The following is a 22,615-nucleotide window of genomic DNA, read 5'->3' as shown; positions in this document are numbered from 1 at the left end:
AGTAGTTTAAAAAGACTCCTTTAATTCATGACTAGAGTATTGGGAGTAATAGAGTATTCAAAGTGTGGATTTTGTGCAAAAGAGAGAGTACTTGTGATACAGTGAGTTGCTGGAACTGGGTAAAGATTTTGAAGCCTTAGGGGCAAAGAGAAGACTGTTTTCCAGGAAAGCTCACAAAGACAGATGAAGAAGACTTTTGCCTTTGAATAACTCATCCTTAAAATGAAATCCCTAAACTCATGGCCCATACACACCTCAGAGTAGTGTGAAATGGGAAGAGAAGAACTGATGACAGATTTCCAGGCAGCTGACATCAGAGCAATAGAAAACTATAATAGAAATAGTTTTCTTGTGAGAAACTCCATAAGTTAGCAGAAAGAGACTTCTGTTTCCCTAAAAAGACTGATAAAAGTCTGTAAAAGTCTGTGAAAAGACTGTAGCAAGAATTAAGACTGTTTTTAACCACCAAAGTTCTAAAGTTTTTTTTGTCTCTATGTTGTCATGTGTACAAAGAAATGGTCAAGTAGTGGGAGATAAAAGGGTTTTCTGGAAGTTTATTCTAGTGTTCTTATTCTTGTAATTTGTTAATAAACTGTCTTTATTCCTTTTAAGTTTTAAGCCTGTTTTGCTCTTGTTCTAATCCATATCTCACAGCAAAAAATAAATAATTTTTTAAAATTACTGGTTTAAAACCACAACAACTAGTTATGCCATATAAAGCAGAACACATGAGTCTGATGGTACTAGAAAATCCCAAGACCTCTGTCAGCTCAATAAGGTACAGCTTCTCATCAGGTATTCCCGTCTTAATTTAAACTTCTTCACAGTTTAGTCTCTTCATGTTTCAATTTCCCACCACAATTCTTAAGTGATAATATTGCTACCTTTAACCTCCTGCAAGAGAAGGAACATCAAGAAGTGTCTGGGCATAGAGGTGAAAAACACTGGAAAGTTTATGCTCTTCTCCAAGATCAACTGTGAACAGTTTTAGATGATGTGTCAGATGTTACTTCTCCTTAAGTTTACTAACAGAGCTATAGCTAACAGAGCTATAGGTTATAACCAAGTTACCTATAATTTGGGAAGCCATCTTTCCTGAAGAGCATACTTACAGGTCATATGAGAACTTCTTCTGAAGGTTAGTTTGGTTCTTCTGAAACCAGTAAACATCAAGCTGTAGCTTTCCATATTCCATCTGTAACTCTTTCAAGTGTTCTGGTCAAATCAAGATTAAAATACACATTAAAATACACATATACATACATACTCTACAACAGAAACATCATGAAATAGATCTATAATAAGAATGCTAAATTAATTCATCTGTCATGCAAACTATATTTTGTACACAAATGCATAGATAATTGTTGAATTTATTCAACAACAGTGCACAGGATCTGGTAAGAATAACCTTTCAGAATAATATATTACCAAAACAGTATAATACATATTTTTACCTACTTTTCCTCTTAAGGAATACATGGAACTGATTTGCAAACCCTGCTAAGGTGTAATCTGGAAAATCTTTAAGTCTATGAAATCATAATCAGAACACAGTATGAAACAGCATTCGCATTATCAGTCATATACAGACAAGCTTGCAATGCTTCCCTGAATAATATGCAATTTATAGTCATGCTCCTTAGCAACAGAAGCATCTATGATTTAGTTTTCTTCCTGATAGAAATTTTTGTGAGAGGACACCAGAAGACAATACCACAACATACTTACTTCTTTATAGGACTCATTCCCAAGAACCTCCAGAGGAATGCGCTGCTAATAACAATTTTGAAGCACTACTGTCTTATGTTGCAATGCAAGGTGTAACCAAAAGTGTGAATTCCATTACCATCTGTTAAAACCAGGTGTGGCAGTGTTCTTTATCTCTTCCACAACCCATCCTCCCTCCAGGGGGATATCTCCTGTTAATGGGCCAGTGAGTCTCACTGCACCGCTGATAAAATTACATCATCCAATTGGGAGATGCTCCACCCAGGGGGAGGAGCCAAGCATTCCTACCTGCATATAATTGGAGACTTGGAACACCACAAGCAGCCTTTTTCCACTGAACTTCCAGAAGACCAGACCCATGTACACCACCACTGGCCCTTCAGAGGAAAACTACACCCTCCTACAGGATCATTGCTTCAATAGAACCACATCTGCCACTGCAAGAGGACTGCAGCCACCATTTAATCAGACTGCTACCAACACCCTGACCAACAGGGTGTCAGGTTGTATTCTGACTCTGTCAGTGTTTTTTGTACTACTACAGTTTATTTTAATTTTCCTGTTAAGTCGTAGTTGTTTTTTAAATTTATTTATACATACTAATAAAAATCTGTTATTCCTCTCTCACATCTTTGCCTGAGAGCCCCTTAGTTTCAAAATTACAATTCAGAGAGAGAGGGTTTACATTTTCCATTCTGAAGGAGCCTCCTGCCTTCCTTAGTAGACACCTGTCTTTCAAACCAAGACAACTACCATGAATAGAAATGTTATTAGATTAGATTAGACTGGTTTTTCTTATTAAATACAGGATTTGTGAATTCCTCTGATGCTAAAATGCATGACCCCACACCTCAGGGAAGAATGCAAGAATATGTTGTCAGGTAAAATGAAGAAAAAATATATTAACTTAGTTCTATTCCATATTATATCATAAGAGTCAGGAGTACTACATCAAGCACTACATGGACAAATCCTCCTATTCAGGCAGATTAGTCTGACACTTAACAGGAGCTATGCAGATGAAATATCTCAGTCATGGCAGCTCCTGTACTACCCCCACAACTTGAAGAAAGGCAGGATTCTCAAAAGGCCACAGAAGAATGCAAGTCTTAAAAACAGGGGGCCTAAAAATTAGTATGAGGGAGATTTGCAAGGGTACTACAACATACCTCGAAGACTCTGAATCAGTCGATCATTTACTGTGATGTTATTCATCAGCACTGCCTGAAAGAAGTAGAACAAAACCAGTGTTTTAATTGCAAATGACCTGTATTACCATTATAAACAATGCCTATCAAAGTACTTGTAACAAGATTTACTTTTTGTGTGTCACAGTTGTGATAGTGTCACAGTTGAACAAAACCTTTTAGCTGCTTTAGAGATCTCCTACGGGAAACAACAAACATTCATCTTAACACAGATTTTGAAGTAAAGGGGGGTGGGAGAAGATATCACTGCACAAATGAAAAGTGGAAGAATTTTAAGGAATTTAAAGATATTAAACTTGCTTGTCACTTTATTCTACTTTAATCTCATGACTGGAGTCACAGTCAGATTTACTGTATTTATCTCTTGAAGGAAGAATATATCATTCACTATAGCTCACTATCAATTACCCTCTCACTCAGGAATCACTACATTCAGGTACGCAAAGACGAGCTATGAAAGCATTAATCATTCAGCATAAAGCAACTCCAGGAAAGCAATGTGAAGCCTTTGCATTGTATCCCTTTTCTACCTATCTTCTCAACTGCTTTCATGTTGGAGTGGCCTTCTTCCACTCCCTCACTTTGTTCTCTCTCTCATTCTGAAGAGGTAGTCAACACAGGAACATGTTTTGTCTATTCTTTCATCAAGCTCCCTCTACCATTTCAAATACACACATACCTCAAAACACCTGAAAACTGATTCAAGTCACATCTAAGTGAAATTATTCCTGTGAGCTAGATGTAAGGATAACTCAGATTCATATTCATTCATTTAGCTAGTCTGATGCAGAAGAGTTCTTAAGAATACAAAAGAGATCCACTGATTCTTCCAAAACAATCCAGTCCAGTCTTAGGAAGGTATTTCTCATTGTCAGTTCCTCTATTATCTTTGTCCTGGGAAGGGCTCTTCAAGGGTCCCAGAAAATCAATTCCCCTGTTTCTCAAGGTTTCTGCTCTAGTATTGATGTGTATGTCCACACCCAGAAAGAAGTGACAGCATCCACTTCTTTGCTCAAGTCTTCCTGAAACACTGACAGCATTGCCAGTGCCTTTCCTCCCAGAGGCTACAGTAATAAGAGCCAGTTGATTAGGTGAAAGTGCAGCTTTCAATAAATCTGAGTGGGCTACTACCCAGCAGAGTAGATTTGTTTTTGGATGACCCTTTAAAGAGCCCTGCTTCACAGAGGTGGTCATTCAACTATTGCTAAGTATTTCTACACTGTTCTGTATGTTCTGTGAACACCACCATGAAACCTCAAGAAAAAAACATCACACTTTTCTATTAAAAAGCAAAAAGAAACTCAAAAAACAGTGACAACTTATATGTAGCATTGTTTAATATCTCTCCCTCTCCTTACCTCTCCTCCTACTATAGGACAGGTAAATAAAAAATCAATTTGTTTTCACTGGTTTACTGGGGAAAGGAAGCTAATGCGTCAGTGGAAATTCCAAGTTTTGCTAACATGTGGGCAATGTAGTCAGGTTGTTACAGGATGATCACCTTCAGGATAATACACTGTTGGCCATTACCAGAGACTGTCAGTGGACTGGAAAAATCAGTATGATAGAGCAATTTTGTAATTTTATGTTTTTACAGTTTTTTGTGGGGCTTTGTTGGTTTTGGTTCTTTTACTGTCACATAAGTGATCCTGCCATTTAGGAGTTTCACTTTAAGGAGCCTCCCCAACCCCCCATTCCCTCCACTCTCCCCCCAGTAAAAACATACAAGAGTTACGTGTTTTGTACATTAGGACAATAATAACTGTGATTAGCTGAAGTGAAAAAAATTACTTTCCATATTAAAAAAAGTCTCTTTGAATCACAGGGAAACAGGGAAAAAAAGAAGTCTGCCTTGGTCTTTCTGGATTGCATATAAAACTTTCTTTTGGCAATGCCACACCTATCTCCCTTGAATGTGCAGGCAAAAGTCCAGGAAAAAACATGTTAAATTCTAGTTAGCTGTTTAACTTAAGGAAATACTGTTTAATAATTTACAGCACAGTACTGCAACTACCAGCTTCCAATCTGACTAAGTCAATAATATCAGACCTTCCATTCTTCCTCCCATCATTCAAATGATAACTAATTTTCACCTTGTGGCTGTAAATTAAACAAACATTATTTCTGGGGTTTTATGCAAGTCAAGAATGAAAACTACTGGGAAGCACTCAGCAGACACATGCCAATACTCAGTTCTAGAAATAAACTCACACTTGAAACTCCATTCAGCCCACAGAACAATAGATCCCCAGGAGCAAAAAAAATCCAGCTCCTGGAAAAACACCCCATCACCATATCAGAATCTGATATTCTGTAATACAGTAACTCTGTAACATAGAACCACCTTAATCTATTTGCAAACATGTTTGCACAGAAGTCCTTATGACTATCAAAGAGGAAAAAGAACAGGTCTTTTGATCGAAGACAATGCTGTGGAAAAGAGTTTCAGATGCCAGAACTCAAAAGTCACACTTCCATGAGCAGTGTGGGAAACAAATTGCTCCAGCTGTACAGCAATTTTTTTAATGACAGCTACCAAAGACTTGATTATTATTCACCACAGAACATGTCTACATTCCACTTCAGAAACAAAAAGCTAAAATTACTGTTTAAAAATAATAAAACAGAAATATGCAGAAACATGCATGAGGCAGCTTTGCGATATATTATTTTAAGTCTTTGCTTTGACCACATACTTTGAAGTGTGTGCAAAGTGAAGTGCTTGATTCTGATCAAAATTTGCATTTCATCTGAATAATGTCAAACAGTGTTCTCCATACACATATTCCTTGAAGGAATTACTACAATGACTCCTCCACTGTTTGCTACTATGAAGAAATAAGCTAACCCAAGCACACTGAACTGACATACATGCTTTCTAACACTGACTGTATGTGGTGCATGTAAAAAGCATAATGAGATATTGCAACCAAAAAAAGAAAATAAACAGTTTGATAGGCATAAACACTAAAACTTAAGAAAAAAGGGGGTTTGCATTCACAAATATAGCACAAAGGAGACAAAGACAAGCCACAGGATCAGTAACTCTGCTTGTAAGAACAAAACCAACTGCAAAAAAAGCAAGACAGGAAGGTAAGATTTATACATGCAGAAACAGCCATTTATAATTCTTCAGGGAAAAGCAGGGCACTTATTTCATTATTAACTCAAACTGATTTAAGTCCTTCCAGCAAAGAAAAAGAGCAGTTCTGTCTTGCACACTCCCATGACTCCCCACCACAATGCTGGCATTAGCATGAGAATAATGCTGGAAACACACTGATGTTTTAGTTACTGCTCAGTGGTGCTTACACTAAGACACTATTGTCCCGTTTCCCATGCTCTGCCAGTCAGCAGGTGCACAAGAAACCAGGAGCAAGCTCTGTCAAGTGTCCCAAACTGGCCAAAGGGACATTCCATACCAGAGAATATTGGGACGTAACGTGGGAGAGTTGGCCAGGAGGCATTGATATCTGCTGGAGGACAAGTTCGGCATCATTCAGCAGGTGATAAGCAATTGGATTGTGTATGTCTTGTTTTTCTTGGGTTTTATTCCTCTCAGTTATCAAACTGTTCTTAACACAGAGTTTTCTTCAAAAATCTAGAGGGAGATGTTGGGAGTAAGTGGCCGCATGGTATTTAGTTGCCAGCTGGTGTTAAAAACATGACAACTAGCCACAGAAAGGATTTTTGATTCCAGGCTAAGAAACTAAGAGCTAAATTACATATTAGTGTGTGGGGGAAAAGTTCATAAATAAGATTTTTAAGGAAATATTTATCTTTAAGGTAATCATTGCGCTGCACACTCATGTACACTTCAGTGGAGGCACATCAATTGAAGTAAGTCTTAGAACAAATTTCAAGCTCAGACTGGAGGAGATATTGTTCATTTAAATAAATTTCTCAATAAACCAAATTCCGTTCCGAAATTGCACTTTTCCTCAATAAACCATGCCCCATTCAACAAAAGAACCCCAAACAAAACCAAACAAACAAACGAACAACCCACACATCCACTAAATCCCAAACCCCCCCAAAAAACCTGTTTCTACAGAGTGGTTCTTCCAAAGATATGAGATTCAACCTTGTTTCACAGCCTGTGCTAAAAGCAATCTAGATTCTGTCTTGTAACAGCAGACATGCACACCATGACATGGCACAGTTCTGCCTTCAAAGCCACCAAAATCCCAAAGTTAGTTTCTTAAAATTTCAGCACAAGAGGCTGGTATTTGACACACGTGAATACAAAATTACTTTTGCAGGTACTGGGCAACAGCAAGTAGACTAGAGAAAAAAAAGTCCTGTGAAACGACAGGACTTTCACTTTACTGTTATGTTTAACTCAAACTCCAATATTAGGCAATTTAAGCAAAACCAAATACTATGATATGAGAATATTGTGTATATATCTATATCTATAAAATATATATTACATATTATAATATATATTTTCTTATACATATTATTGTATATATTATTATATATTATATACTGTATATATTTCCACAGGTATCTCTAATGCACCTTCTGATTTTTTGTCCATTCATTTTGCTGTGAAGAGGTAGCAACATTCCAATAATTCACTTTAAACTGCTCCTATACTCTAAATTCCTTTTCTCTAGTTCAGCTAGCCTCAGACCATCCTTTTTTTTTCTACCCACCATGTGAAGATATCTTTTGAACAGAGGTGATCTTCTCGATTTCTGCTGAACCAGTTTGAGGAAGCATAATGGTTTCTCTTGCTAATTTGGTAATATGGTGCTATGGCAAACATGGGACATGAGACAGTGCTTTTTTACCTCAAAGCTTTTCCAAAACTAGCAGATGCAACACTGTTTCTACTGGGAAAAAAAAAAAAGAAAAACACATATAGCTCCCAGTGAAAAGATACCTTTCTACTCTCTCCTACACTATAGGAGACTACAGACTACTGGTAATTCCTTCTGAGTGGTGTCGACTCCCTGCATACCAATAGGTACTTTGTGTGAGAAGACCGTGCTGGGAATTGAAATTTTCACAGAGGGAGGGAACCAGAGAGCAGCTGTGGCCAGCATTAAAAGATACTTAACAACAGGACAATGACATGCTTCACACAGAATGTTCAAATATCAGCCCTTCTCAGTAAGAGAAGATTTGGGTTAGAGAAGATTTATGTAAATCCAAAGAAAATTACCAACTGCAAAATCATATTCAAACAGTTAAGAGATATTAAACATACTGTTTTCCTGTTATGCTGTTCAAAGAGACCTCTGTGGCTCTGTACATCCCAGAAGCTATGAGTCCTGAATAACAACCACAGAGAATACTATTCTTTACAAAATTACTTACAGATTAGAAACAGCTCTTTTGCACACCTGAACTGCTGTTATCAAGTTTTCATGTAAGATTATTTCATCTCATCATTCCATTTCTGTATGGATTTCCGGAAACCATTTCCTAAATCTACACTAAACCTTAAAAATTCAAGCAGGTTTTTTAAAAGTAGACTGGTGAGTTTATGTATGTTTTGTGCATACTCAGATCTAAGAAAATAATTACAACAGCAATCTTCCAGAACTACACTGCCCCAGTGAATGGTGAGCCCACACAGTTTAACAGGCTCAGACTACCTACCTTCTATGCCCTCATCCTTCAAGTAGCACAGAGACAGTTCCACTACAAAAGCAGGCAGATTTAACTCAAAGTAATGACTGCATTGCTAGTGACAATGACTTTAACTGGACAAATACCTTACTGGTGTTTTGGTTTGGTATGAAAGTAAATCAGTACTATAATTATTCTGTATTTTATCAGCACAGTAATAAGACACAGTGAGCAGAGATGAACTGCAATTATGATGGATCTCCAATGTTACTTGTGAGTTGCTTTTGGTTAGAAGTCTAGATTGTGTAAGTATGCCTCATATGTAAGTTTCTTCTACAGCCAGAAGAACCATAATTTCTTCCTGAAAAAATGGGAGGTTTGAGATGGACCAATCATTCCTACACAATTGCTGAAAACATATTTATTTTTCTTTAAGAATAACGCAAGAAGAACTATGCAAATTCTCATAACTCAAAGACCTCTAGTTACTTATAGGGTTTGTAAAATGCTTGTAAAATGAGTTGACATTTGCATTCATTCTTCCTGACTAGGTAAATACTAGTTACTAATCCTCATAGAGTAAATAAAATTCAGTTCAAGGAGCTAGTTTCCCATTCTAGAAAGGGTGAATTCATTACTTGCGCCCCAGGAATCCCAGATTTGACTGCAATCCATGGAGCCAAAAACAAGGATATGTGTGTGTATACAAGATATGAACATTCAAAACACATTTCTACATGGATATAGATCCACACACACACAAAAAAAAGCACTCAGAAACTGTCTTTTCTTATATTCTACATCCCTCTGTAGAATAACCTCTGATCCCAGAGAGCTTCTTCCAATAAATGGCATTAGTGCGGGGAACGAAGTTTTCCCTCTTTCCTGCCACTGTATCAGAGGCATTCCTGAATTACAGTGGATGAAACCATGCCAATTTGGTTATGTCTTCTTTCGACAAATGCACAGCTTTCCAGAAAAATAGCTCTCCCTACTGCAAAATCAGAGTTGGAAAACAAACAGCATCTCTGCAGGATACTTGTTTGTGTGTCACAGGAAAAGCCAATTTTTAATTTGATGCAAAATGATGCACAGACACATACATGCTCACCCTACCACCTCATGCTCCTGAGTGAGACACATGCTCTTCTCCAGACACAAAATGCAGAAGACATGAAATTAGTCCAATGTACCACTTTTCTAGGGTATCGCTTCCTGGGGTTTCAAAGCAAGCTTCATAGAATAGTCCGCAACTGTATTTTAGGGTGATAGAGGGAAAAGCACTTAGGAGGAAAGAATTGCTATTAGAGTGGCCCCAAAACCCACCTTTCACAGCATCTCACCTCTAACATTGAAATGCCAAATTGATCCCAAGGCAGCCATAAAGCACAGTATTTTCCAGGCAGCAGCTTCTTCTGTCTGAGTAATACTTGGAGACAGAACAAACACCATGGTACTGGTGGTGGGTTAGGTGTTTGTCCAAGTCATCCAGCTGCTTTTTAACCTACACAGACCCACTGTAACTGGGTATTATGGATGCCACACACTTGTGGCTTCACCACCTATTGTAAACCACACTCTGGATTCCTGTAGAAAAATTGCTGCACAGCTTTGGTGACCTTTGTTCTCCTCTCTATGCTTTTCACAGCACTCCAAAAGTCCACTGGTGACCTCCCCACAGTACAACAATTAACTCAGTGTACTAAGCTGCTTTGTAACTTTTGCCTTGTCATTTACCCTTGCAATACCACTGTCTTACCACACGGCTGCATATCTCTACAAGCTGTTGCGACTCCAAGTGTGAATGTGTTCACTTGTCTCCCTCACCTTTATCACCAACGACTTCAGAAGAAAACTCCAAATTTTTCAGATGAAAGACTTTCTTTTCCTGAAGCTACTTTGATGCTTCCCCAGACACCACATTCCAGCCCATGTCCAACAGCAGTTCTCGTTCTGAAAAGTACTTTTCACTACTTCTTCTGGCACAGATGCCACATTTTATGAAGTCCTCTAGACTAAAAAACACCACAAGGAAAGTGGATTGTGTGGTCCCACCTACCATTCGTCTGATGCCAGAAATTTGAAGCAAAAAGGTGGCACAGCATGCTTGGCAGAAGCAATACTTCATTCAGTAAACTTCCTTAAAAATTCTGGACCTTAAAGGTCCTGTTACCATCTCTTAACATCTGCCCATCTTGCTAGACAGTGCTATAAGCTCTCTGGCCAGCCCTTACAGTTTCAGCACATTTTAGTAACTCTGATGATATCTACTTATATAAAGGAAGCATAATACTGCATTACATTTGCCCTTTTCTTACCTTTGAATTTTTTTTTTTCCACTCATGTGTTTTACTCCCTGCAGGACTGAAGCAGAATGCAAGAAAATGCCATGGCATTCAGTAGCAACACCCAGTAATAGGAGGCAGAAGTGACAAGATTGATTACTCACTTGAATCCTGTCTGAATATTCTGAGATATCTTTTTTAAAAATGCCTACATTAAAAAAACAAATGGACAAACTATACCTCCTCTTTTTTAAGGTATATGCAAAGACTGAACACAAAGAGAAGAGAGAAATTATCAAGGGAATATGCTTGTCTCAAAAGAGGTAAAATTAATTGGTTTATTATCTCCTTGGAGACTTGGTGTAAAGATTATTTCAAAATAAATTAATGATATATGACAATGATGTGTAGATTCTACCTTCCATTTTTACTCAATTTTTGTTCCTCTTAATTTTTTCAAAGATTAATCTTATGACATTTTGCTCAGGCAGCATGTTTTGAGAAGCAAACCGTTCCTGCACAGTGAGCCTGCTATCTGAAGAGTACCTATTATCATCACAAGATGTGTCTGTTCAGCCTGCTGAAGGTAATAATCCTGGAAAGCTGATCTATAAACTTTAGGCAAGAGACTCTACAGGAGAAACAATTGAATACTCTCAACTAAATACTTCTGCTAATAGGGTGAAAAGTGATATTACTAACAACTATAAGCAAAGCAGTATCAGCAACACAAGGAAAATAAGTAGCTTTGTCCACATTCTTCACAAAGGAATACCAACCCCTGGCAAAGTTGAACTGTCAGGAGCACTGCCGTGAAAGTCTTACCTTCCCATATCTTCCCAATACTATTGAGTTTTGGAGGCAGAAAGCCAAGATGCCACAAAATTCGTAATACATTTAGAAATAAACATCAACCATTTATGCTTACAAATATATTTGGAAATATATCTCTTGGTGCGTCTTCCTCTTTTTCTTAATTTTTAAAACATTAGTATACAGGAAAGAAAGCAAAAAGTATGGTAACGACTTACAGAGAAGATAAGAGTTTTATTCAGAACTGCTGTTACTTGCAGCTTCTAGTATTTCAAAGTTATATGACAAATGCTAAAATGTCCATTCAAGGTCCATTTTCTCAACATCATACAGTCATAAAACGTTTTGCCACACCAACATTGACTGTAAGCTGCAACACCTGAGCATCACTTTCTGTTGCAGAGTGTGTCTTGGTAAACCACAGTTTCTTAGAAAACCGTGGCTAGGAAAAGCCCTACCTTCTCTTCCTGATGTACTCTGTTGGCATTTTCCATCTGAAAGCTGTGCAAGGACTGGATTTTGTCAATCTGCTGTCGTTGCTTCTCTAGCTCCCCTTGGAATTCATTCTTTTTTTGCTCCACAGCACCCCTCTCCGCTGCTGCCCTTCGGACTTTGGCTTCCAGATCCAAGACTCGACCCTGAGGAAGAGCAGATTAACCAGAGCAAATAGAAATGCTTCCCCCTTGCCAGAATCTTGTCCAATATATTCAAGGAATAGCAAATTTCACAACTCTAACAATGCAGATATCATGAAAGTCCTGTGTCAGCCAGCGATACCAGTCATATACAGAGACACACACCTCCCTAGTTTTATATAAATTAATGTGAGTATGTATTTTGAAGAGACTGTCGAAATTTCAGTTAAAAATTAAGAAAAATGAAAAGCTCCATTTTTGAGCTTAAAAAAAAACCCAAAACATAAACATAAAAAGATTAAAATCTACTATCTTTCTGAAGTACAAGGTTAAACAATTTTTTTTATTTAGCCCATACAGTTCTGATAGCTCTACACTTCTCAGTGTTGACCCTAAACTAACTCAGTGTGAAAATTCACCTCTCAAATCAATCTGATTTCCTCCAAGAGCTAGAAAAGAGTAGAGGGAGGACAACACTGCCCAACTTTTACATGAACAATTCACATATGTCCATTACACAAAGACATACATGAGAAAAATTCATTCATAAACAGAAAATAATCATTCTTGACTGCTCAAAGAGCAGCTACAGTCAAAAGAAAATTTAACACCATCACATCCCATACATAAAAAGATAGAGACATAAGCTAAGGAATCAAGCCTGATGTTTTCACCTTCTTGCCTCTTCCCCCCCTCTTCTTTTTTGTAAGTACCAATTTAGTTTTGCAGGATGTCATTTCTAAACATTTTGGATTAAAATTTTTCCTCAGCAGCAACTAGAAATACAAAAACATGCAGGGTGGTGGGGATATCAACATAATCTATCCATATGAAAAAATGTTGATTCCAGGTGGCTTAAAAATTAGATATAATAAAAACTGTGCATGTTCCAAGACTGCAAGAAAACGTACCAAATCTTCTTATACCACAGTATGTAGCATATCATGACCCACCTACCCTGCTTCTCTGCCACAGCACACAAGAAAAGGGAGAGGAGGCAGAGAAAAAACAAAAAGGAAAATGACTTTCAGTTTAGCTGGAATAGAAAGGAAAAGCAGTCATTCCATGACAGTCATAACAGCTGCAAAGTCTTGCTAATAAATAAATGGGTCTACAAAGTGCTTTAGAAGCTCCATCCATGTTCAGCTATGCTTTTATTCCATTCAGAGTGCGTGACCATGCAGAAGTGACATAATTTTCAGGCTAACTTTGAAGAAACGTACAAAATGGTACAGTACATCACTGATATCAGAGGACCTTGTGTCTCTAGGTTATTGAGACCAAGATAAACTAGAATGGTGGCATATTTTTCTCACCATCAGCTGCTTCATTGCTGTGCAGCAAAACTTCAGCTAATGACAGTTACTACCCACTGGTAGCCACCACCCTGAGGCCACTGACCAAAGGGAAAGCAAGGGATGACCAGAGTCTCAGAAGTCATAAGACATAGCCTTAACCACATAGCCAGACACATGGGTCCTGTTTGAATAGTGCCTGTTCTGAGGTGAAACAGGAGTTCAACTCCTTCAGCTGTCCCCTCAGTACTAAAATTTGGCTCAGCTACAGAAAGCATATGGATTCACTGGATAAACTGGGAAGGAGCTTTCATCAGCCATGTTTAACCAACATGTCATCAGTTTTTAGGTTAGCTTGTTAAAAATAATAACAAAGAAAAGACTAAAAAAGAAGGAAAAGAAAACAGAAAAAAAACACTGTCCTGCAGAAATGGTCACAAACCAGAAACTTGACTCACATACCCTATATCAGAACAAACACTCAAGAAATGATTAAAACCCAAGCTCAACAGACAAAAAAAAATGCAGTTATCATCAAAAAAAATATAGTTATCATCAGACAAGGTAATTATTACATGTGACTTGCATGTCCTTCAGAAAGATCACTAAGAAACACAAATTCAGATTTTGTTTCTGAACAACCCAGATTTCCCTGTACTGAGTAGGAAAGTACGCATACAACATTATGGTTCATGTACAGAGACAAATCTAGGGATATGAGTGTGCTAGTTTTGACTGGGATAGAGTTAATTTTCTTCACAGTCACTGGTATGGGGCTCTGTTTTGGATTTGTAATGAACACAGGTTTGATAACATAAATGTTTTTGTTATTGCTGAGCAGGCCTTGCAAAAGCCAAGGCCTTTTCTGCTTTGTGTATTGCCACAATGGCAAGGAAGTTGGGGGTATTTGAGAGGCTGGGAAGGGACAAAAAACAGAGGATGGCATTTGTTACATCTGTAATGTGAAACAGCACAAGACAGCTCAATGTTTTGTGAGAGCAGAAGCAACAAGTATCACACATGTAGGCATGTTCAAGTTTTGGGTTCCTCCTGTTCCCCCAGTCTCCCACTACTGATAAGCAACGAATGTAAAATCTGTGAAAGTTCCCACAACAAGCTGAAGTTCCTGACTTGCCACATGAAGGAGAATCATCCTTCTTGTGAGCTACGTTTATTACTTGCACAAGTACGGAGTGACACACAGCACAAAAGGAAGGTTACCTGCAGATCCATGCTGCGAGAACTTGCAATCCAGTAGTTGAAACCTAAAACAATTAGGCACGCCACGAGGGCAGCCATGAGGAGTGGTGGAGACTTCATCCCACGACAGCTGTTTCCTAGTCCTGCCATTTCAAGAAAAGAACAAATCCAAAGAACCACAGCAAGTATGGACACCTGCAAATTAAAAAGGGCACATTACACTGCATCCCCAACTACAGCTATTTTGTACACACAATAAAACTTTCTTTGCAATGCAACAGCTGTCAGCTGACAGGCTTACACCCAGCAAGGAAGGTAAATGTATTAGTGTTGTCTATATATTTCCATCTGAAAGACAAAGAAAGGTCATCGCACACTATTAGCTTGTGCATAAAGCTTTCCATGGTCTTGAGGGGAATGTCTTGAATACTCCTAACAATATAAGGAAAATCTGGAATAAAGAGAACCAGATATCTTTTTATTACACATCTACCCAAAAATCTATGTAGACAACAGTAGGCTAGAGGACAGATCGCTTTTTACCTAAATTGCTCAGAAAACTGAGCCTTGCTGTTTGAGGAGTAATTTGCACTTTGCTTTCTAAAATTGGACAGCTTTAACACTTTCCATCTGATACTACTACTCTAACTTCTTGTTCCCAAGCTTGTAAATAAACACGTAAATCACATTGGACCAAATTATTTAAAGGAGAATATAAAAATAACAACATAAATATATGCAGACACTCCATTGATTTCAATGCTACAATGCATTAAGTGTTCCCCATTTTGATTCTCAGCTGCTTTCTCTGATCCTGCAGAAAATAAATAATGAATTACTAGTACCAGGGATACTACTGGTTGTTATTGAGACTTGTGTTATTTCTGTGAAACAGGCCATTTTAAAAGATAGGCAGTGGCAAAGGGTAGGTGAAATAGGCTACATTGATTTTATAATGTGGCAAAATCTGGTCTTAATAAGCCTAATGGCAACTAACTTTATGAACCCTCAAACTACACTGGGAATCTAGGCTGCATTTTGTAGAAGATTGCTCTCTTGTAAACTGAGATTAACTTTTTTTTTTTCCTCTTTCTCCACTTCTGCAGACAAAAGACAGAAAAATAACCACAGAAGACCAGGCAGACAGCAAATATATATGCATCACAAGACACTAGTTAAATCTAAAATGGGTACATTTACTAGTAATATATTGTATTGCTCTCAAGGTACATGCTCTTAAGCAAAGCAACCTCTTCCCTACTGTTGCAATGCACAGATAGCAATGTTTTAAAAGTTAATAAATGGTAGCAACACTCAAAGGATTTATAGGTGGACACATACTGTAAACACAGGGGAAGAATGCAATCCAGCACTTTGTAGGTACCAGAAATGTATATTTTATTGTATTACATTAAGCATTTTTCTTCAACAGCTTACCTACACCTCAGTTTCCACATGCATTCTCTGCAAAATTCCCACTTTGCAGTCAAGACAGACTATATCTTCTCTTTTCTCAGCAGGCAGGGCACAATACTGCCAGATTCACAAAGGTTTCAAATCTGCTTGTTCATTTGAAAAGTCTCCTAATTTGTATTTGAGGGTGGAACATACAGAGGATATAAGAGTAAAACGTAGCTTCCTGAAAATGTTGCCTCTTCATAAACACACACATGACAAAACAATCCAAAAAAAGTATGCAAAAAAGTCTAACACTTGAGAATTGAGTTTCTTGCCTAAAGGAAACCTCAGCTATGGAGCAAAGGGACACATGAAGCACAGCTCCAGCAGACACCCACAGGGCCACATACAGACCGGGTAAGGCCAGCACTAAGAAGCAAAGGCATGGAAAGGAACCATGCTTTTTTTTTTTTCTTGTAAAGCAAAAAATTAAGATACAGTCGATTAAAACACACGGAGACATGCACAAATTTCCGTAGAAAGCTATGAATTGCACAAACACATATATCTTGCACAGACTATTTTCTTACTGTCATCCTAGGAGTACCTGACAAGTACAGAGCAACCATGTCTTACAAATGATCCCTGAAAAACAAAACCCCCAGATCTCCAGAGTAGTAAAAATGAGAGCACAAAGGGCATGATTAGCACTGCCATCTCAACAAAGAACAAGAGAATTGATTTACTTTTGTGTACCCGAATAAAATAGTGTATTTCAAAAAAGGTCTGTCAGAACCTGTCATGACATCATCTGTATCCTGTTCCTTACCATAAGAGTATTGGTAGGTACACTTGACACATGGAAAAAACTACAAACATAGCACTGCAAGATGCAGCGATTCATACCAAGTGTGACTTGAATAAAATAACTGGTATTTTCCCCATAGCTGTCAGAAATAGAGAAAATGGTTCATATTATAGTAGTAACAGCTTGCACTGTAATTTATCTACTAGATAAATATATGGGACTAGCTGCTTAGCTCAGAAATTTTCAGAGGTAAAGCAGCTGTATTGTTCAAAGAAAGAATTACTTCACCATGCAGCTTGAAGCGCAGGCACAAAACCATCACCTAGATAGCACACAAATCTGCAGCATCAGTATCTTTTCTGCTGCTTTAAGCTGTTAAAAACAAACAGGCAAATAAGTGCTGATTTCACTAATGCAAGTTTGACTTCAGTACATTGCGCTTTCTAGAAAAGCCAGTGGTTTTTGCCCTTAAATAATTTATATTAATTAAGAATGTATTTTTATACTGAACAGAAGGAAAAGGAAAAGCATGAAAAACACAAAAGAATCTTCCATTTGACTATTCCAGACCCAAAACTTTACCTCAGTTGCAATAGCGATATTCCCTCTCTCATCAGTTTAACTTTCTGCCATGAATATACAGACTCTAATATTTTGGAGGAGAGATAAGCAAATTGGCTCAATAAGCACATTTACATGAAAATCTCTTTGTACATGCTGTTTTCCAGGAAACATCTGGTCTGGCACAGTTATTTGAGTTGAATTTAAAATAAGTTTCTGATTTTATGGCTAAGAAAGTAACTTTACTGAAGATGAAATTCAACAATATCCATGGCAGATGAAAAAATAAGCATATACGTAAAATTTCTGACTTCTGAGCAGCACATTTCATCCTTCTGTTTTGCCAAGCTAGTGGTGCTTCATTGAGAGAGATGTTTTAGACTCTGAGATATTCATGCCAATCAACATACAGGATACTTTTACTTCCCACAGTGAGTAATTCTTTTCATTTACTGTATTCAGCTGAAGTAGGATATATGATACCCACCAATGTTGCACTACAGATAAGCAACAACGTTGCCAACCAAGCCTCAAGACCAACACACTTGGGGTGAAGACAAAGCAAAATGGTGCATTTCAGACTGCCAGAAGGAAAACCAAGTATCTCTGATCACCAGGTTCATCTCTGCATACTTCCATAAGACCAGCCACTGAAAAGTGAAGGCACAGCTTCCTGCAGGTCTGAGTACTTGCAACCCTGAGTAAGGACAAAGCCTTACTAAAACCCCTGCAAAAAAGTGGAGCCACAACCAGAGGCAAGAGATAAGACAGAGGAAGAGAAAAAAGAGATAAGAGACAAGAGATAAGATATAAGGAAGAAAAAAAAAAAGCCCCAACAAGGACCTAAGGGCTAACACACAGAAGAGAGGTCACACATCCCAACCAGACTGGACCAGAATGGGGGAACCTCCTCCCATCAAGGGAGCCCCTCAGACAGACAGTGGTGCTATCCTCACTAATTGCAGATTCTTTCCCAACCTCCCAGTGAGCTTCTGGAAGAAATCACTGGGGGGGGTTTTTTCAGATATTTTCATGTAATTCCTACGTCAAACAGCTTGAATTAAAGCATACTGGATTAACCAAGCAAGTTAATCAAAACTTCTTCCATTGACAAGCTAGTTAGTTATACCCAGATACAACTAAATCAGACTAGAATGTATTAGAACTTGGGTTTTATTTTAAAAAGCAATTAAATGAAATTTGAAACATAAGCAATTCTTTAAAAAGTGAATCAGAGAGCAAACATTTGCATACCCAGTCTTCAAAAAAAAAAAAAAGTTACCATTTTTGGGTGGGTAGAAATGGACTGCAGAAAAAAATGAGTCAAAACCTTTCAGTTTTCACTTTATAAATGGTTAACACACAGTAGTGATTATCTTTAAAAGATAAATCCAGTTGGTTTTTACTCACAGCAGGATCTTACTTGCAAGTACCACTATTCATAGCCCCATGGTGAGAACAAGCTATAGCCAGCAGCAACCTTTATGCTTCCAAAGCTGCACAGACTGCACATAGGGGTCAAGGAACTGCACACTGCCACAAAGCAGAGCATACAGATTTCTCATCATCCTCTGCAGCACCACTGTCTGAGGGTGGTTTTTCTTTTCAAATTTGCAAGTCAAAAGAGGTCAAATAAATATTTTTTTTAATGGAGATTTAAAGTTTGTGCACTGAACTCAAGACTGCTGACCACAAATTTCTATATGCCTTTCAGAGGGATTTACACATTGCAAGAAAAAAAGGAAGGAAAAAACACCCTAAACATTCAGCAACAGCCACTATTCAAACTTTTATACTTTGGATGAATGTCACAGAATCACTATTTATCCAAGTTATCAAGTTATATGTTTTACAGGAAAGGAAGGGTATTTTCATCACAACACATTCAGCAACTTCACTCTCATCCTGCTCAGGAATAACCATTTGGCAGTCAATTCAGTTTTCAGGTCTTCCTTTTCTAATGTATTTTAAATTAGAAGTAACAGATCAGAAGAATATGAAAACCCTAAAAATGTACTATCTGTCCAAGGACAGAGTCACTGTTACCACTTGTTCATTAATCATATTTCAGCCTAAGTCTCTCATCTTTCAAATGACTACTTTACAAGAAGCTAATAACCAAACACCCTCAATGCCCTTTATTTGATTAAAGAGAATTTCCAAACAGGTATGTGGCAAAACAGATGCTAGAGGTTTAAGGTATGTATCTATCCCAATGACAGAAGTTAGCTAACTAAAAATAACTTGATAAAATGTTCTAGAATATCCGGACATGTTGCCTAGGTGTACTTTTAGATAATAGTATTACCACTATAATACTGTGTACGAAAACAAAACTAAATAAGCACCTGAACTATCTCAAGAGTTAGTGAGACTGCTCAGTTATTTTTATGAATATAATTTGTTGCTGGTATTTTTCCCATACAATATGCTTTTTAAGATCACAATTAATAGGACACCCACTTATCTTAAATGAAGATAATGAAACAGATTATGGCAAATTTAGATATGTGATGAGAAACTCAGTAAATTGCTACCATTTCCCCACCACTGCAAAACTACACATACAGTTTGACTGTAAAACATGCAGACCTCTGAGTAGGAGATAAAAGAATTTCAGCACTAGAAATAGTTCTTTATGAGCAAAGTGCTGTTAAGATGTAAGATGAAAGGCCATTCAAAAAAAAGTCAATTCAAGAGCAAGATTTTCTAAAACACTGATCAACTCCTTCTATCTTCATGCTGACAAGGGAATCCAAGGAAGTAAAACAAGGCAAGCCTGCGTGCAGGCGATAAACACAGTGCCCGCTGTGTACCCAACAGCAGAACTAAAGTTTCTGAAGCGGTGATGGTAATACTTTTCCAAGCAGAGGCGGGAAAGCCTCTGGAGGTACGAACTTTTGAAAAGCCATCAGTCCCCCGAGCAGCGGTAGGGCCTCCGCAGCTCTGCCCACAGGGAGGGAAAGCAGGGAGCAGGCTGTCCAGGGCTCGTCGGAAGGAGGACAGGATGATGAGCAGACTCAGGTCACCGCCCGGGCTGCGACAGACCACGGAAGGCCACCTAGTCCGACTCCTCCCGGGAAGAGTAGCCGGGAGGAGGTATCTCACACCTGCATTGATTTCTAACGTTACTATTTTTACCTCAGCTGCGAATACTCAAAAGATGTTTCCGTCTCAAGACCTTCAATAGGGAAGGCTGGCTGAAGAAACAAGAAAATGCTATCAGTGTCCGGCAAGCATGCCAGCTAAGCCCTGGCAAGCCGGCCCGGTACCTCTGCGAGCGCCGGCGAGCGGGAAGCGCCCGCGGGACGGAGCCCGCGCGGGGCCGCCCCTCACGGCCCTCACGGCCGGCTCCCGCCGGCTGCCGCCCGCCGCGCACGCCCCGCGCCGGGGCCGCCGCTCGTCCCCCAGCGCCGCCGGCCGAGCCGCGCCCGGCAGGGCACAGCCGGCAGAGCCGCGGCCCGGCGACCCTCTCGGCCCGGCGACCCTCGCGCCCCGCCAGCCACGGCCCGCTCGGCGGCCTCACCTCTCCGTGCCGCCGCCTGCGGCCCCGCCGAGCAGAAGGGCGAGGGCCGGTGCGTCGCCTCCCGCTGCCCCCGTCGCCCGCGGCAAAGGAGAGCGGCTGCAGGAGGCGGGCAGGGCGGGGCGCGGGGAAACTCCCGCCCCACCCAGCCCCTCCCCGTCCCGCTGGCGCCTCCGGCCGAGAAGCTCCCTGGGCTGAGCAGCCCCTGCGTTTGCGGCCGGCCGCGAGAAAACCGAGGCACAGCAGATGCGGCAGCACCTACCACCCTGCCCGGCACCGCCCTGCACCTCCGCCCGAGCGGCTCCGGTAAAGCCCTTCCTTCACCAAAACGCGCTTCTGCTGACTTCCAGATTTCCTGTCTTGACCACAGGCGCTTCGGTTTCTGGAAACCGGAACGTAGGCGAAGCTGAGTGTCTGAAATCAGAGATGGAGCAGCAGAAAACACAGGAAAGGCTGTTTCAATACCTGTTTTTGACAGCCGAATGGATGATGCTGGTATTTTCTTCATTTTAAAAGAAGAAAAGTTAGTCAACCTGTTTATTTCATGGTAGTCATTAACTCTGCTGGACCCTTTCCACCATCTAGATAGAATCATAGAATTGTTTTGTTTGGAAGGAACCTTAAAGACGATTTAGTTCTAGGCCATAGGAATGGATATCTTCCACTAGGCCAGGCTGTGCAAAGCTATGTTCCAAACCAGTCTTGAACCATAACAGGAGTGGAACACCCACAACTTCTTTGGGCCACCTGTTCCAGTGCCACACCACTCTCACAGTAAATAATTTCTTTCATAAATTCATAATTTGTAAGGATTTCCTTTCTAAATTTACTCTCTTTCAGTTTGAAGCCATTCTTCTTTGTCACATCAGTACAGTTTCTAATGAAGGGTCCCTCTCCAGCTTCCCTTTAGGTCTCCTTCAGGTACTGGAAGGCTGCTATGATGTCCACTCAGTCTCTTTTCCAGGCTAAGCAGCCCCAGATTTCTCAGCCCAATCTGCATGTTGTTTCTGCATTTTAGCTTTTGCAAGTGGAATTTTAAAAAACAGCAGAATAGAAAAATTAGTGAAGCAGCAATTGCAAGCTCTAAAAAGAGCAAAATAATTTCTTTACACATATATATGTAAATTTCTAGCTGAACAAAGACCACAAACTTAAAGAAAAGTGATCTTCAACATGTCAGAACATAATGTCAAATTATGGGCTTTCTTCCCATCTTTGAAGACTATATGAAAGTTCATCAGTGTAACACCTGGACTTTAACCTTCTTGTGGGAGAGAGCATATATTTGTTATTAAATATTTATTTTTTAAAACACCTCATACAATAACTTTGTCTAGACCAGAACAGGAAAATTTTCTTACCAGTACGCATTGTATCACATCCCACTAGTTAGGGAATTAATTTATTTCCAAGTGCAATATTAATAAAATATTAATATATTTTTATAGTAATAAAAAGGTACCATTATTTTAAAAAATAAATAGCCACATATTTTAACAAAAAACTAACAAAAACACAAGGGCACATGTACACATGTTACACTACAGAAAAATTAAGGATCTCAGCATGATGTCT

General features: G+C 39.1%; 1 protein-coding gene across 3 annotated transcripts in view; it reads right to left on the bottom strand.

Annotated features, from left to right (window-relative positions):
- The window catches only part of GOLM1 (golgi membrane protein 1), a 36,523-nt gene extending 15,386 nt beyond the window's left edge, over positions 1-21,137 (bottom strand). Inside the window, exons 1-6 of one of the 3 annotated variants that reach the window (XM_058865060.1) lie at positions 21,044-21,096; positions 20,659-20,717; positions 14,772-14,945; positions 12,079-12,258; positions 2,901-2,955; positions 1,113-1,215 (exon numbers count right to left, since the gene is read on the bottom strand). In XM_058865060.1, coding sequence (XP_058721043.1) covers positions 1,113-1,215; positions 2,901-2,955; positions 12,079-12,258; positions 14,772-14,900 — 467 coding nt within the window. In that variant the 5' untranslated portion in view covers positions 14,901-14,945; positions 20,659-20,717; positions 21,044-21,096. Of the gene's footprint in view, positions 1-1,112; positions 1,216-2,900; positions 2,956-12,078; positions 12,259-14,771; positions 14,946-16,187; positions 16,243-20,658; positions 20,718-21,043 lie in introns of those variants that run through there. The other 2 variants (XM_058865062.1, XM_058865063.1) reach the window with 2 other exon arrangements.
- Positions 21,138-22,615: the final 1,478 nt, after the last annotated feature.

The sequence above is a fragment of the Poecile atricapillus genome, chromosome Z, assembly GCF_030490865.1.
Source record: "Poecile atricapillus isolate bPoeAtr1 chromosome Z, bPoeAtr1.hap1, whole genome shotgun sequence".
Classification (NCBI taxonomy): Eukaryota; Metazoa; Chordata; class Aves; order Passeriformes; family Paridae; genus Poecile; species Poecile atricapillus.
The sequence above is the reverse complement of the archived record's forward strand: the minus strand, read 5'-3'. Positions and strand labels throughout refer to the sequence as shown.